The sequence below is a fragment of the Colossoma macropomum genome, unplaced genomic scaffold (assembly GCF_904425465.1).
Source record: "Colossoma macropomum unplaced genomic scaffold, Colossoma_macropomum, whole genome shotgun sequence".
Classification (NCBI taxonomy): Eukaryota; Metazoa; Chordata; class Actinopteri; order Characiformes; family Serrasalmidae; genus Colossoma; species Colossoma macropomum.
The window spans coordinates 9055590-9071339 of record NW_023494804.1 but is presented as its reverse complement, the minus strand read 5'-3'; the positions used below and the strand labels follow the sequence as shown (position 1 = coordinate 9071339).

General features: G+C 41.5%; 1 protein-coding gene across 6 annotated transcripts in view; it reads right to left on the bottom strand.

The window, feature by feature from the left end:
• pdlim5b (PDZ and LIM domain 5b) overlaps window positions 1-15750 on the bottom strand; it is a 63856-nt gene that overhangs the window by 21155 nt on the left and 26951 nt on the right. For 4 of the 6 annotated variants that reach the window (XM_036595934.1, XM_036595937.1, XM_036595936.1 and 1 more), the window contains exons 4-5: window positions 2565-2592; window positions 1598-2193 (exon numbers count right to left, since the gene is read on the bottom strand). In XM_036595934.1, the coding sequence (XP_036451827.1) occupies window positions 1598-2193; window positions 2565-2592 (624 nt within the window). The remainder of the gene's footprint in view (window positions 1-1597; window positions 2194-2564; window positions 2593-15750) is intronic. The other 2 variants (XM_036595938.1, XM_036595939.1) reach the window with 2 other exon arrangements.

The window sequence follows — 15750 nt, the reverse complement described above, 5'->3', positions numbered from 1 at the left end:
CTTGAAACTTTAAGTATGTTTACAAATTGTGTTTTACTTATTTCAAAAAAATAAGGTGATTTTCCTTGATACAGGCTCTTTAAAATATGCATTGACTTCGTGCAAATTGCAGTCTAATCACTGCTGATTCATCAAGACTAATTTTTTTATCAATATTCTTTTTTTAAAGTGAGTTATCGTGACAGCTCTCTTGCTCTGATTGTCTCATACATGCTGAACAGATCAACTGCTACTTACACCCCAATTACAGTAATTGGTACTAATGAAGCAATTGTTCATTCTTCAAACAAACTCAAGCGTCCTCAAAACAAAAGAAACTAATATGCAGCAGAAGACCTGACAAATTATGTACAGGCCGATATGGCTCCTGGCTAATTGGAAACAAGTGCGGCCACTCACACAACAGGACACGGAACCAGACTCTGTGTGTTTGGGAAAGCCATTAACCAAACTGTCAATTAGACAAAGGCGGGCGGTAGCGAGCCCCAAGCGTCTCAGCTGTGCTTCACATACACTCCTGCAACTGGGACAAGATGTGCTCCTCTTGACTGGCTACAGCCCAGAGTGAGGAGAGAGGGAGGAGAGAGGGAGGAGAGAGGGAGTAGAGAGGGTGGGGGGGAGGAAGGGTGTGCAGAGAGGAGTAGAAAGATAGAGAGGAGAGAGAGAGAAAAGAGAGAGATAGGGAAGAAAGATCGAGAACGGTAGACAGAGACAAAAACAGAGGAGGAGGGAGAGGTTATCATCCAGTTGCTGTATAATCAATCAGAGCGCAGGGAATTCAGCCTCTCACAGTTAAAGCCATAAAGTGCATGTCAACCTGTTCTTTCCCTTTTCCTTGACTTCAAAAGCCTGGAATGAGGAAGCTCATAATGACATATTGTCAAGAAGCAGCTCACCAGAAAAAAAAAAAAAATTCCCAGAATATTCAGGAATTATCATGCTAACATAATTCCTACTTGCCGTTAGGAGCCAAATTAGAGCACAAATTTTATAATGCCTTGCACTTAGTCTCCCTATTCAGTTCAAAGCTTGAAGGCTGAAAACCTCCTAGTGTCCCTACGCCTACAGATCAGAGCTCCCAAGAACGACTTTACGGCTTCAATTATCTCACTAGACAGTGAAAAGTAACCACAAGTCCTCTTGAGTCTGTCTAAATGTGCAATAGGGATCTGGAACTGAGCAAAACTATAAAAAGTAAACAAATATCTACACTTTCCACAGAGGCTTTCCAGCTTACTACTTCCTACTTCGTCTCTAAACGTTTCAGCCTGATTCATTTGTTTATTTAAGTAAATGAAACAACTTGTTGGAGCTTGCACGTGCCCTATCCACAAATTCATGAAGCCTCAGCTGAATGCAATTTCAGACTTGCTGCTGCGTTAAGGCATTTATCTACTTCAGCAAGCAAGTCAAGACATATAGGTTTCTAAATACATCCACAAAACAGTATCAGAAACAGTGTAAATGTTTAAGCCTATAGAGAACAGGTTCAGCACAAAGAGGCTGAAGAAAGACAGCAGAAAGCCTTCTGATCAGAAGCAGAGCAGGAAGGATGGAGGAAGAAGGTGGAAAGAGGAGTTTTCCATGTTCCACCTACCCATTATGGTGCTCCACTCCTGCCTGACTCTCCAGCAATCCCCGCCTCTGGCCCATGGCCACCTCACAGGCGTTCTCATTAGAGTACAGGTTGATTGGCGTGTTATAGACTGAGGGCTGTGGGACGGCGGGAACAGAGGAGGAGGAAGAGGATGGGGCCGTCACTCTAGCTGGCGAAGAAGAGCCAGAGGACGAGGCGGAGGAGGAGTGAGGGAAGGGGGAGCGGCCGGAGGTGGGTTTAGGGGCGGAGTGAGGGGACGAGAGCGAGCGGGAGGCGGTGCTGCTGGCCAGAGGGAACGGAGGCTGTGGGGGCTGTGCTGGCTGTACCGGCTGTGGGGCTTGTGGAGGTTGCAGGGTTTGCTGGGAGGGAGCAGCAGGGGTAAAAGCTGAGGAGGCAGAGGGGATGGAGGCCTTGGGTGCAGCAGGAACGGAAGAGGAGGGGCTGACTGCTCTGAAATTACTTCCTCCTCCTCCGAAGGGCCGGGCCGTCTTGTTGTAGGCAGTGCTGCTCGGGGCGGGGTTGACAGGACTAGCGCTGGGGACGGGCGCAGGCGGGTGGCTAATGGGCACAGGCTTAATGATCTCCTGTGGCTCGTCCTACAGGAGGTGAGGAGACACACACATGCAGCACGCTCACACACTCAAATTCATGCAGGTGATGCTCCCTCATCACAGTCATATGTAATCTAACCTAATAAGCTATTTAAATTATGAATGATATGAGAAATACATAGCAAATAACACTGTCCAGAATACAGTAAGGTAAACTGGTATGAGATGGAGCTAAGTGGATCACAGCTCTAAAGAGCCATGCAACTCAGCAGGCAGATACACAAATACATGCTGCTACACTACAACTTTCCAGCAGCTGGCATGCTCTGATGTTTCCCACAAACAAAAAACTGTTCAAAACAAACTATCCTGGTTTTAAAATTGTGATTTCACAGTTATACACGGAATGTACTTACCTTGGCAACGTTTGTAACAGTGGATGGTCTGCAAAAACAAATGAAAAAGATCATTAAAATTTTGCTTTTATTTTTTCATGGCTTTACAAAGAACATATAACAATAAAACATTAAATTCGACATGCAAAAACTTTCCTTCTGGAAAGAAAATGTCACAGTGTTGTACATAAAACATCACAATATGTGTGTGTGCAAATAAAAACTCTATTCTGTCTTCCTTTGAAAAACATCCACTGCACCTTTGACTAACTCAGTCCCTCTTGCATGGTACATTACACAGTCCATAAATAAATGCAGAGCAAATGATGGCAGCCACAGCCGAACACTTCTCATTCTCTATTGACAACAGCTGAGGATTTCAGAGTGGAGCCAGGATATGCCAATATGGTACACAGTGCCTGGAATAACGTTACAAACTGGCTCTATCACAAACTGTACAGCTACTCTTGCAGACTGTGGTCCCCGACAAGCAGCACTGGCAGAGTGCTGGGTGATTTGACATGTGTAGAACTGCCTGGGGGCATGTATCGGTGATCAAAGTTCTGTAACCAGAGAGCTGCAGCACTTTCAGAGTGCTGAGACAAAATAATCTGCAACATGAAACACACCAGGAACAGCTCTCTCAGACTTTACCCGTAGGAACGCAGACTGTGCCACTAAAGCAGATGGCTCCCACTGTTTACCCACAAGTCCCACTGAATGCTGCTGTGCCACAACATCTGGTCCGTACAAACGATTCTTTGACTCAAGATCAAGTTTTGAGAAACGCTGCTGTCATGTGATGTGTGTTTTGAGTTTTAATCCCTTTTTAATAGCCATCTAACAAACAGCCGGGTTTTCGCTATTAAAGAGTCCATGTGAACTTGCTGCAGTTTGAAAAGAATGGCAGAATAAACAAGGTTCTTGATGTTCTGTGAAAACAGAAGTGCCATTTACGTGCCATTTGTTTAGGAGCCCAATGACTCCTTATGTTGTTTTTGTTTCAGCCCTTGCATTTGTTGGCATGTGATTATCCTAAAGGGAATGTCTGAGAAAGTGAGTAAATCACTATTTAACCCAATACACTGCCCCAGGCTTTGAACATCTGTCTTCTTCACGGGCAACAAAGTTCCTTCTTATCTCTGCAAAACCACTGTGACTCAACAGAATTTGTTCCGGAACATGGGGCGCGTTCCTCTGTCACTCTCAGACTCTTCCTTATTAGGAAGAGGAGACAAGAGGAGTTTTTACGGGACGAGTGCTTATGTCGCTAAAAAAGCCCCCTTTTAGCCCCCCTCACTCTAAGTTCACCTCATTATAAGGGCAAGAGGAAAAAGCCACAATAAAAACTCTAAAAGGAGCTTTGTTGAGGAAGGAAGTCAGCCAAGCACCATAGAAAGAGCACCATAAGGCTGTGGGTTTAAGAGGTCCAGTCTAAACAAATGGGAGGCCTATAATGACAAAAGATGACAGTGTGCAGGAGTGGCCTGGGGCAGCGTCTCAGGTGAGTGCCCCGTCCCACTCTGGCGGTGCGGTTCCCACTGCAGACAGGGTGGTCCTGACAACATCTGCTTCGCTCTGGGTTCCGTTGCCTCCGGCCAGCAGGACACTCTGTTTTGACAGCATGGTCAGACAAAAGTGTGTGTTTCACACAGCTGTTTGCTGGTGCGAGACTGTCCAGCATCCCAGGCCTCACACACAGCGTATTTGAGACCATACTTCTCCCAAAAAAATCTCAACTTCAGTGTAGCCCTAACCAACTCACAAGACCTTAGTCTGGAAAAGAAATGTTCAAAAGTTTATGTAATTATATTACACAAAGCCAAAAACTCTGATACTTACAATACTTTTATCAAGGAACTTATTTAGCTATTTTTGCTATTTATCTATGAATAGGTTAAACATATTTGCGGGTTGTCTGTCTTATAAACAATTTCATGTAATTTTGAGGTCATGTAAGATCAAACTGGGGAACAGAGAGAGAGCCAGTGAGAGTGAAAGAGTAGTGTGAGAGAGGGACAGACAGAGAGAAGAGAAAAAGAGATACACCAAGACAGAAACAAAAAGACAGAGACTGTGAAAGAGGAGGTAGAGGAGGTAGAGAGGTGTGAGAGAGATGTGAGAGAGAGAGAGAATCACATGAGGACTATTCCAGTAAGGAGTTCTGTTTTTTTGAGCACATTTGGATCTAATAAGCAACCTGAGGTTCAGGATAAAAATGCTGATTTGATTTACTGCGTAGTAAATAGAACTCAGTGTACGGATGTGCCAGAGCAGCATAGTGAAATACGGCCCCTTGTTCTGGTTCCTTGTCATTTAGAGGAATCATTATAGAAGGATGGTGCCGGAAAACAGCACAACATGAATTATAGGATTCCACTTTTCCACTGTTAAAAGATGAGTGAAGCAATCACAGTGCCAAGACAGTTCTAGCTCACACGCACAAACACACGCACACACTCTGACAGTTGTCCCCTGTGCCCGGGGGTGTGAGAGACTGAGAGAGAGCTGGGTGGAATGTAGGGAGGGGGAACACGTTTCCATCCAGTAAGAGCCAAAAGCAACAGTCTGGCACATGGCATGTGTCTGAGCACTGCAGGGACTTCATCGTCCCACACCCACATCACTCAGCACTGGACACTCTCTGTGCCCCCGCTTTCTCTTTCATTCCATAAACACACAACTTCCCTTCTACACATTTTAGACAGCACAACATATAAACAGAACAAGATACTAACACTGCAGGATGCCACTGGTACTTTTCTGATCCCAATACCAGAACTGAAATGATGAGCTGATACGGATACCAATCCAAAGATATTAATGCACTAACTATGCATTAACTTTATTAACAGCTTGACCTTAAGATATCCACCCAAAGGTACCATGCTCAAACCACTCAAACACTATACTATCATAGAGGAAGAAAAACATGGCCTTTAACAAAAGCACAGCTTTTTAAATCTTTTACTCTAGAGAAAAAAGAAAAAGACATTACTTTCATTTAAAATTGGTACCAAATTAGACTGTTTGATATAAAGAACCAGCATAATACTTATACATGTCAAAGGGAATCCTAGATAAATAATCTTTCCTCCAGACCATTTTCCAGTATTTTCTGCTGGTATCAATTTTCCACTACCAGTCTGCTTCCATTCTCAACAGCAGAGAAATAACACCAACACACTGGCTGCACATTAAAGAGTTAACAGAACCAGCTTAGCTAAGGTGGGCTGTGAATATACTCTGGTGGTGCAGAAGTCCTTCTGAGCAGGCAGAGGTGAAGACATGAGTCACTCTGCACAGTGCACAGAGTGCTGCTAGAAAAAGCGGAGTGGAAGAATGAAAACAAAGGGAGATTGATGGAACGAGGCAGTTTCTTTGGTAAGTAGATTTGCAGCCAGGTTTCTGGTCTAAGTCACAGTGCTGCCAGAGCAGAAGTAGCTGTGAGTGCGGTCAGACTGCATATACTCATATTCGCTCTTTCTTGCCCTCGCTCTCTGCTTTGTATTTATACTGTGTTAGGATGTGGGATTATATATGTAGATAGATAGATAGATAGATAGATATCAGAGCAAGTAGCACTGGTGCCAGTAAAGTTGCATCCTTGGTTTACAGACTTTTGGATTCTATTCTATATGGTGTTCAACTTACCTGACGGATTACATTTACCATAAACACTAGACCTTAACCTGCATTGCAGGTTAATTATCAAATGAGGAGATAACTTGGGCAGTGGGGAAATTTTTGATATTACATATGCCATGTAGTCAGAATACGTCACAAATTCCATAACTGACTAGATTTACCATGAACATTAGGACTTGATAAAATGTTTGAATGGATATATGTTCACCAAACAAACCTCTTTCGTAGACGTGCAACTTTTGTATTTCTTTTAGCATGTGCAACACTGTCACACGGTATAGTCCGAACTAAGTGTATGGCACATATGTAAGTATATGTATGTAATAAGAGTTTTCTAATCTTAATAACCAAAAAGGAAGGATTTTGCATTTTTGCAATTTTGTTGGTCTCAACATTGTAGGTTAACCCTGATTTTACCTGTTTCTTCCTGAAAATATGCTAAAACAATCACAATGACACACAGTCCCTTATATGCTCTCGCACACACAGATTCCCTCCTCTCTTTCCTGCCTCTCCTTTCCAGAACAGTGAAAGAAGCCCACCAGAAACAGGCCAGCACTGACACCTACCCACATTAATCAGGAAAAGTAGTAAAACCACAGAGAAGGGAAAGAAAGCCCTAAAACCACAAAAGAAAACACACACACTGAGTCATATAAAAGCTGAAAGCAGCTAATAGCTCATTAGTATTTGCAGTCAGAGCTCCGCAGCCATCTTGAATCTGACCTGGCCACTAACATCACTTCCTGAGGACACCAAATCCAGCCCTGCAGGAATCTGATTAGAAATACTCTGCAATTCATTTAAGTAAGCTTGTTTCCTTCCCAGAACACCCCACAAAACACCCACAGAGACAAACAGATGTTTCATAATGTCTCTCCCAGATCTTATAAGGATGTCTCTGAACGTCAGCCCAAGGCGCAGTAAAAGCTGGAGAAGAGTATAATTAATGCCATATTTAGAGACACTCTACAACAGCTTGGAACTGTTACCTGTTAAGCAGCCCATAAAGGAAAGAGTTCCAGCTCTAGTGTAAAATACATGTATTTCCAGTCACTAAAACCTGGAAAGCGTATGGCCCTGAGTGAAACAATATGCAAAAAGAATGAACGTTCCTGTCTTGCCTTCTGAAAAAACGCACGACTGACTGACAACTTGCATACACAAACAACATTTCCAGATATGAATTATGAGCTCCACAGAGACTGGCCCTGACCAAAACACAAACAAAACAGATGCTGATGGATAATAGGATTAGCTTATAATGTGATGTGAAATGCAAGAGGTAGTTGTGTGGGGTGATATGTAATCAAGTGAACATGGAGTGCACCCCACAGAGTGATGAAGCAAGCGGTCATGAGCAGAATACAGGGGAATGTTGTTCTGCCTCACATTCCCACAGTTTGGATTTTAGTGAGAGGAAGCAGGCTGGACTCAGACAGGCACTCCCCCGCTGAGGTGCTATGGTGATGGGCCTGCTGCTCTACACTGGAGATATCACCATGTGTACACAGAACACTAAGATCATTCCAGTTCACGTTAAAAGAAAACATTCATGTATGCATAAGTGTGTGTTTGAGTCAGTGGGAACTACACAGATTGGGTGTGTTTAGAATAGAACATCAAAACAGATATCAAAAGATTTTAGTTGAAGTCGTAAGTTTAGATTTAAAAGCAAAATGCTATTATAGTTCTGAAAGCGTCTGAGAGGCAAGGTGTTCCAAAGGTCAGTAGCAAGGGCTACTGACGTCCCCATTGTGATTCTTTGTTTTTCTGCACTCTACTTACGTAGAAGTGCCCTAATGGACGTTATCCACAACCTGCAGCAATGAGCCACACTTTCAGACATTAACAAAATGCTTTAAATGTCTGCAGTGTGGGCAATGAAGACTAACTATAAAATACTAAACTGAAAACTATGTAACACTATGAAAATTGTGGCAATCCCAGTGTTTTGACTGTTGAAATAGCTGAGTTTTAATTTAAATATAAGCAGGTAGAATGTGAGCAGATGGAAATACATAGATATATATTTACTTTCTGTTGTTTACTATGAGCACCATGCCACCAAAACTACATTCTGACTTCTATGTTTTAACTCACGAGTCACAACTGGTTAAAAATGACATCAGGTAAATGTTCTACTTTTGCTGGGTTACACACCGATAGAACGAAGCAAGCTACTCTGCGCATGTTAAAGAAATAGAAATTTACAGCTTATTTCACAACTTATACAAAGGCTACTTCACATTAGTAGTCCAACACAAAAACAGAACAGTTCAGACTGTATACCATTGTCCACATATCAGAAAAGAAGTGATTTTACTGCAGCACTTTAAACTGAGTGGTATCCAAATCATCAGGGAAGTCAATCAGACAGGGCACAAGAGAGGCCATCTGACAGAGAGCGACAGCAGCAAAGGTGAAAATGAGAAAATTAATGTCACCTGTAGTCACAGTAACACATGCCTCTGCAGAGTTAATCTCCAGTGAGCTTTAGAGGACAGTCAGGGGGTTTATGGGCAAAGATAGGAGGCTGATTGGGGTGATGAGGGAGCCAGTGACCTCTCTGCATCGTGAGGACCCCTACCACTGCCTTACTGCACCAAGCAGATAAGTCACTGATGACAACCATGACTCTGGATGTTAACCCCATAAATTCTAGGTGTTCGTATGTGGGCCCACACTTCATTTCCTCATTCTCATTACTTGAACACTTTCACAGTAGTTACCAAATGATTTTTAGTAGTTACTGAAGTCTTAAGATTAGTACCGAATAAAAAGTGTAGAGTTCAAGGGGTTAACAAAGCCATAAAAGCTGCACTGTAGGATGGAAAACAGATTCAGGTGGATACTCCCAGACCTCACAGAGAGGCCGTGAAACAGAATGACACTGAAGATACACACTGCATCTGTGTTTCCGTTCAGCAGAATAAGACCCCAGATCAAGGAAGAGTGTAGGAGTGCAGACTGGGGCTCTTAACTCCTGTGTGTGTTACAGTATATTAAAGAGCAGTGGGAGACCCTGGGGCAGTTCTGGGCTTGTTTAGACTTTAAAACATCTCCTGATAGGTCAAGAGCTCAGCTGAAAAAAAGGATATGATTCACAACACAGGAGAATGTCTTCTCAAACGCATTTTTTAACTGCAGTTCGTCTTTTGATTTAAAGTTTCTGGGGGCCACTTGAAACTAAAATAGAGCATCAAAACTGAACTGCAAACGAATGAAGAAAGAGCTGAAATCCTGAGTCTATCACTATGCCCACACAGAGCAGCTACTGCTGTTAGTAACAATAATACTGCAGGTCCAGTTAAACACAAAGGCCTGTTAAAAGCAAGAGCTGTACTCTGGTCCATTAAGGTGCTGTGTGTTTACTCTTCTTCAGATTCATTGTTCCAGTGCTTGAGAGCTCATTTACAAGCCATTACATGAGATTGGTTCACTCTAACACATCACACTGTGCCTGTATTAAACCCAGTTAAACCTGAAATGGAAACGATATAAAAGTAAACTGCATGGCGTCAGAGTCAAGCAGGGCAAACATCTCTAAATAAAATAGAAGACACACTGAAAGACAAAAAGAGATGTGATGAGGACCCGTTCTGTAGTTTACAAGCTCTGGCTTTGATCTGAAGCTTTCTTCTTCATCATCCTTCAGTCTGATCTTTAAAGTCAAGGGTTAAGAGATGAACTAAAGGCAAAGGGATGATAACTAGCTCTGAAAATGAAAAAGTGAGGAAAGAGGAATTTGACATTTTATCTTTGATAGGTTGGGATTATGTTTTCAACACAGTGGTGAGTGTCACCTCCATTATTTCTCTTCTGTAGATGATGTAAAAGCTAAAAGCCCAGTATTTAGAGCTAAGAGCGAAGGAATGTTCTGGGTTAAAAGTAGATACAGTGAAAGGAAAAAAAAGACAGAGCACAAGGGATAGAATTAAAAAGAAGAAAAATAAATATAGATTAAGAAAGAAAGAAAGAAAGAAAGAAAAAAAAAGACAAAGAAAGAAAGCAAGAGATAAAAATAAAAATAAACAAAGAAACAAATATAAAAAGAAAAAAGAAATAAGTAGAGAATGAAATAAAAACAAAGACAAAACAGCAAGAGAAAACAAAGAAAGAAAGAAAGAAAAAAAAAGAAAGAAAGAAAGAAAGAAAGAAAAAGAAAATGAAAGACAAAGAAAGAGCAACAGAGATGAAAAGAAACAAATAAAAGAAAAAGAAACAAAGACAGACACAAAGAAGGAAGGAGGAAAGAACAAAAGAAAGAAAAGGAACAAGAAACAAAGATAAAAGAATGAAAGACAAAGAAAAAGAGCAAGATAGATGAAAAGAAAGAAAGAAATTCATTGAAACTGTATGAAGACATGGCTAGACATTTGTCTCTTTTGAAGGACAGATAGTATAATTTATTTGTAACAAACTTGTATGTTTTAAAATCAACCCATTTTCCTTTGAAAAGCTCATCTTAAACTGCCGTGTTAATGATTTTTACTTCTGGGCTGAGGTACAAGTGAGGGCCTAGTTATTAACCTGAACGAGAGATAATTTACTCCATTATACAGAAGTGAAATGATTTATTTTCAGGTCTTTAGATGGAAAACACAGCGGCCTGCCAAATGGAGAAGGTTTCTTGGATACCAAACCTCTATCACCTCATAAACTCTGCATATTAAAGCAAGACTCCCATGTTAGCGTACAAGACTTGGTGGTATGGCAGAATGGTGATAGCTGGTGGAATAATTATAAGGTTCGGATTTATACAGCGCGGCCGACAGTTTCTATAAAGCCGGAGGCGGTGAAGTGTGAGGGGGCTAATTAGCTGCTTTTGGCTTAAACATCAAAATTCTTCAACTTAGTCTGAACTAATTAACTGGAGTGAACAGATCTAGCTTTGAGTGTAACTTTATGTGTGGCATATGCAGCAGAACCAATTTAAACCGTATAAACAGAAGGTACAGATTGTGTTTAAAGCTCATTTTAAAATGCCTTGAAAAGAACTACTTGTGTGTTTATCTGCTCTGAGCTATGTTGACCTTACAGTGACTGCTGAAGCAAAATGTCAGCCAGAGTATGAATGCTTACCCCCAAAAGACAAACAGGACTTCCAGTTCATTTAAAAGCAGCTTACAGTGTGTATAATCCAGCCATAGAGAAAACAAATGGAGGACAGAGGAGGAGAAGAGGAGAGCAGAGGCCAGAGGAGGGAACGAGTTCATGCTTGCAGACAGGCTCCAGTGCAGAGTGGTCACAATGGTTTCCTCTGCCTCACAAAATGGCCCAAAATGCTCACTCTCAACTGCTTTTGCTCCTTTTAACACGTCTCCTAAACACCCACATGTCATGTCTGGCACAATGCTTTGTGCTCTTGAAATTCAGCAGAGAGAAGCTGAACTATGTCATGACACAGCTGGTACTGTCTCAGCTCTGAGGTGGAAATTCTGGACCAAACGGCAAGCGAAAAAAAAAGGAAAGGAAAGGGAAGAATTTCACACGTCTCTTTAAAGTCTTCAGACGCTAGTTTACATTTCCGTACGCCTCAAGCAGTTCCCTCTGGTTCCATGGTCTGATGTGTATTGGCAAAACAGAGGGGGGCATAACTGATAATATCGGCCTATACTGAAGTCCCACGGATATCAGCAAAAATCCCACCAATATTTAGTGTCTGCAGATTTAAAGCATCAATATTTAATACCTAATATTGTAATAACATGAAAAAAGCACTAAATTCTGAGGACTTTGAATTTGAACACAAAACACCATCATGGTTAACAATTACGAAAACATGTTATCACCCAAATCTAACTTTTACTATCTAGAAAATACAATTAAGCAACAAAACAAGAAAAATAAAAGAGCTGTTAACAGAGATGCTAACAAAGAGTTGCTAACAAAGAGTTGCTAACAAAAAAAAACAAAAAAAACAAAAGGAAACAAAGATTTAATAGATTTTTACAAATTTTTCACATTTACATTGTTCCTATAAATAGCAGGTGCATATCTAGAAGTTTTTGAATTGGGTGGCCAGGTAAGACCTAGAGATTTTACTGGGGTGGCACACTGCTAGGAACTAAATAAAATGTTGCTACTTTATTAAAATCCCTTAAAAAGCAATGCACTGTTTTTTATACATCCATACCTCTACAACTGAATCCTGTACTTTATTTCCACATGGATGAAATGCAACGTCAGCACAGAGATCACTGTGCTTTATTAATTCATCAGGAAAGGATATACACATTTAATGTAGACAGGCCATAGACATTATTCATTTAGGCTGCCCTCGCTACAGGTTACACATCAGTCTAATGAGTAAAAGGCTAGTCAGACAGCACAGTATGAAGTAATGCTGAGCGAAAAGACTGACCTAGGTTTAGCATGAACATACTTTATTAGCACTGGATTCACCTCAGATGTATTCCAAATGAGTATAAGTGACCAATTCATGACAGCTAATATATATTACCATCAGACAGCCTACTTTATAATGTAGCTCGCACAGCAGCACCGCTGAAGGGACAAAGTCTCTTGCCTGTTTGCTCAGCAAAGTAGCCCATCACAGCAAGATACACTGTTTACAACATGCAACGTCAGCAGACTACAACAGATAGCTGGGCTTCATGCCTAGCGCTGGCCACCTTTTGTCTAGGCCCCTGATAAAGAGTAGCCTGATTTATTTTGTTTTTCTGAGACATTTGTAGGCCACTGGGTTGTTTAAGGTGGTGGTTCCCATTGGGTTAACTTTGCCAAACCACTAACTCTGCTAACTTTATGTACATCAACATTAGCTAACTATGCTAAAAACATCCATAAACAGACCTGCTGCAAAGTAGAGTTGTGAGGTAGAGTTCTGAAGGATTGATGATTGTTGTTTGGTTTATTGATGGAAGATAACTGCATGTATTCCATTTGCCACATGTGATCTATTGACACTATAAGGTTCATGTCTCTGGTGTTCGGAAACATGAATAAAACAACTCTAATCTGTCTCAGGAGTTGAGAGTTAGCTCCTTAAAATCAGTAACAGTCACCAAATATTCAAATCAGATGGACTCTAGAAGACAGCAGGCTGATGTTCATGGGAAAATACTCCCACCTGTCCAAATTATCTCTGTGTACACAGGCTCCTCTGACCTGAACACAACCTTCTTGCAGCCAGGTGGTTAGCCTGCAGCTAGCATGCTGAACATCACCACATTTCCTGCACACGAAGGTGGAGCTGGGGTAAGCTTACCGAAGTTCACATATCCTGATTGAGAAACCTCCGAAAACGTAGTACTGTTTTGGACGGCCCCAGACAAGACATTATGGACCTACTACAAACCTGTCCCAAACCTCAGGCGCCATTCAACGCGTCATTTCAGCAAGGCCCTGCTAGTCAGGCTGGAAACAAACCTTAAGAAAACAGGAAAGGGAAGAGCATGTGGTCTGAAATGATTGGAAGAAATCAATGTGCTCCTGCAGCGTTGCTGAATTGACACAAGGAGGTATGAATTTTGGTTTTGGATGGGAAAGGAGGGGCCAGGGGGGGATAGACCAACGTCTGCACAATTCATTTCCCATTAAAGAGCAGGAGCGTTCCATGGGTTCTACTGCAGCCAGTATAAGTTCAACATGGTATGACATCTTTTAGTATTGTTCACAAGTAAACAAGCAGGGAATAAATAGGCAACGATCTGACAGTTTCCTTGGCCCTGAAGTCATCAGTCAATCAAAGCTGTGCCCAACTGCAAATACTGATTTTTAATTTGTCCAAACTTCCAAGGCCTCCTGAAAAGCAAGCAAAGCTGTAAACAAAAACAAAAAAAACAACCCCCATGTGTCGCCTTGTGTAGTAAAGTCTCAAAGTGTTCAATGTCACTGCACTCACTGCATCCAGAAGATTACAAGCATCTGTGCTATGGAGCAATTTTACACTCCATTAGAGTGCCTCCTTAGTCTTTCCTTGCAGAAAAAGAATGAGTAAGTACTAAAGTTCTAAATCACTAAATAAGGGTTTTATAGCTTGATTAAACAGGACTTCTGTAGCAATGATGAATTTGTATATCTTCCATTATAGAGTGGTGCTACTGTATAGAGATCCTCTCGTTTTATATGACACCAGCCATCACTCTTAAGCTACCTCGTGGAAAAAAAAAACAAATCTGAAAATATGGGGTGTGGAAACAGACATGATTTAAATATACTGGAGTGTTATTACACAGTTCATATAGCATCTCCTATTGCAAATGCTCTATGAGAGTAGTCTACCAAGGCATTCCCACATTTCAGCAGCACATTAGCACTCACCCGCAGTAGAAGTCAGACAGTTTATTAAGGACTTACAAATAATAGCTTAGATGGGGCCCTCAGCAGCTGTGTTCTGGGTGGTTTCTAATGCTTTGCTAACAGAGTTAAAATAGCTCTCAGGGACCTCTAAGCAAACTCTACTCTCTTCTAAGGGCAATGTTGTTTTAACAGCAAACCTGCAGGGTTGGAACGGAGTGTGGATTTTTAGTTGATAGCAGGTCTGGTTTGATGATTTTAACAGATTCGTTTGTCAAACGCCAAACAGCCATGAAAGATGCATTTTAAAAGTTTAATAAGAGATTCCAGAGCTATTGCACAATGCCTATCTCTCTATATTTCTTTCCCTTAAGCACATAACTCTAGCGTACGAACCCCGAGTTTGTCTGACCCCACTTAGCTTCTGTATCACGGCCTCTTTCATCTCATCTAAACTACTGCTGGTCCACATAAACAAATGACAGGTATACCTGGGCAGACTCCAGCGTCCTTTGATTCACCTTTTTCCTGCCCACATGCACATATGCTCTCCAGCACAGAAATGTATAAACACACAAGGCTGCCCTAAAGACAAATAACTATCACATGATGAATCTTGGTTAGTCCTCCCCAATGATATTCTCACTGAACAGCACTAAGACTTTCAAAATAGATCTGTACTGCAAGGCAAATCTAAATCCAATCGTAACTTTTCATGGTGCTCTTGTTAACAGCCCAACTGAAAATGTTCACACTTATTCCAGCTTTGGGGAGAGAATGAAGACAGTTAAGATGAAAACAGTTTTGAGGAGTGCAGCTAAGAGCACGAGAGCAGGCTAAAACAAGAGAGAGTACTGAATCCAAACATCATGATTGCATTACATCCAGCATGCCCAGCAAAGAGGCCCCCCGAGGGAAAAGCATGGCAGAGATCTCTCGGTTAACCAAACAGTTCTTTCCACTGCCTTTAGCACATGGCCATCATATTCACACAATTACTGATCTTATCTCGGTCATGCTGGGTTTTTTTCTGACATTGACTGATTGTGGATCCATCCTGGCAGGACTAAATGCAGCAAAAACAATACTCAGTCTAAAGCAGGATAAGGAAGAGGACCTCCACTGACTGAATGATCCTGGACAAAACAGGATTTCTTAAATGATTGGAAACTTGGAATTTTAAGTATTCATGCGCTTATTCACTAAATGAACTCATGATGTGCACTCATCATTCATAATTCGATTCAAACTCAACCACGATACTGTGTTCACAGCTCAATATTCTCATGATATC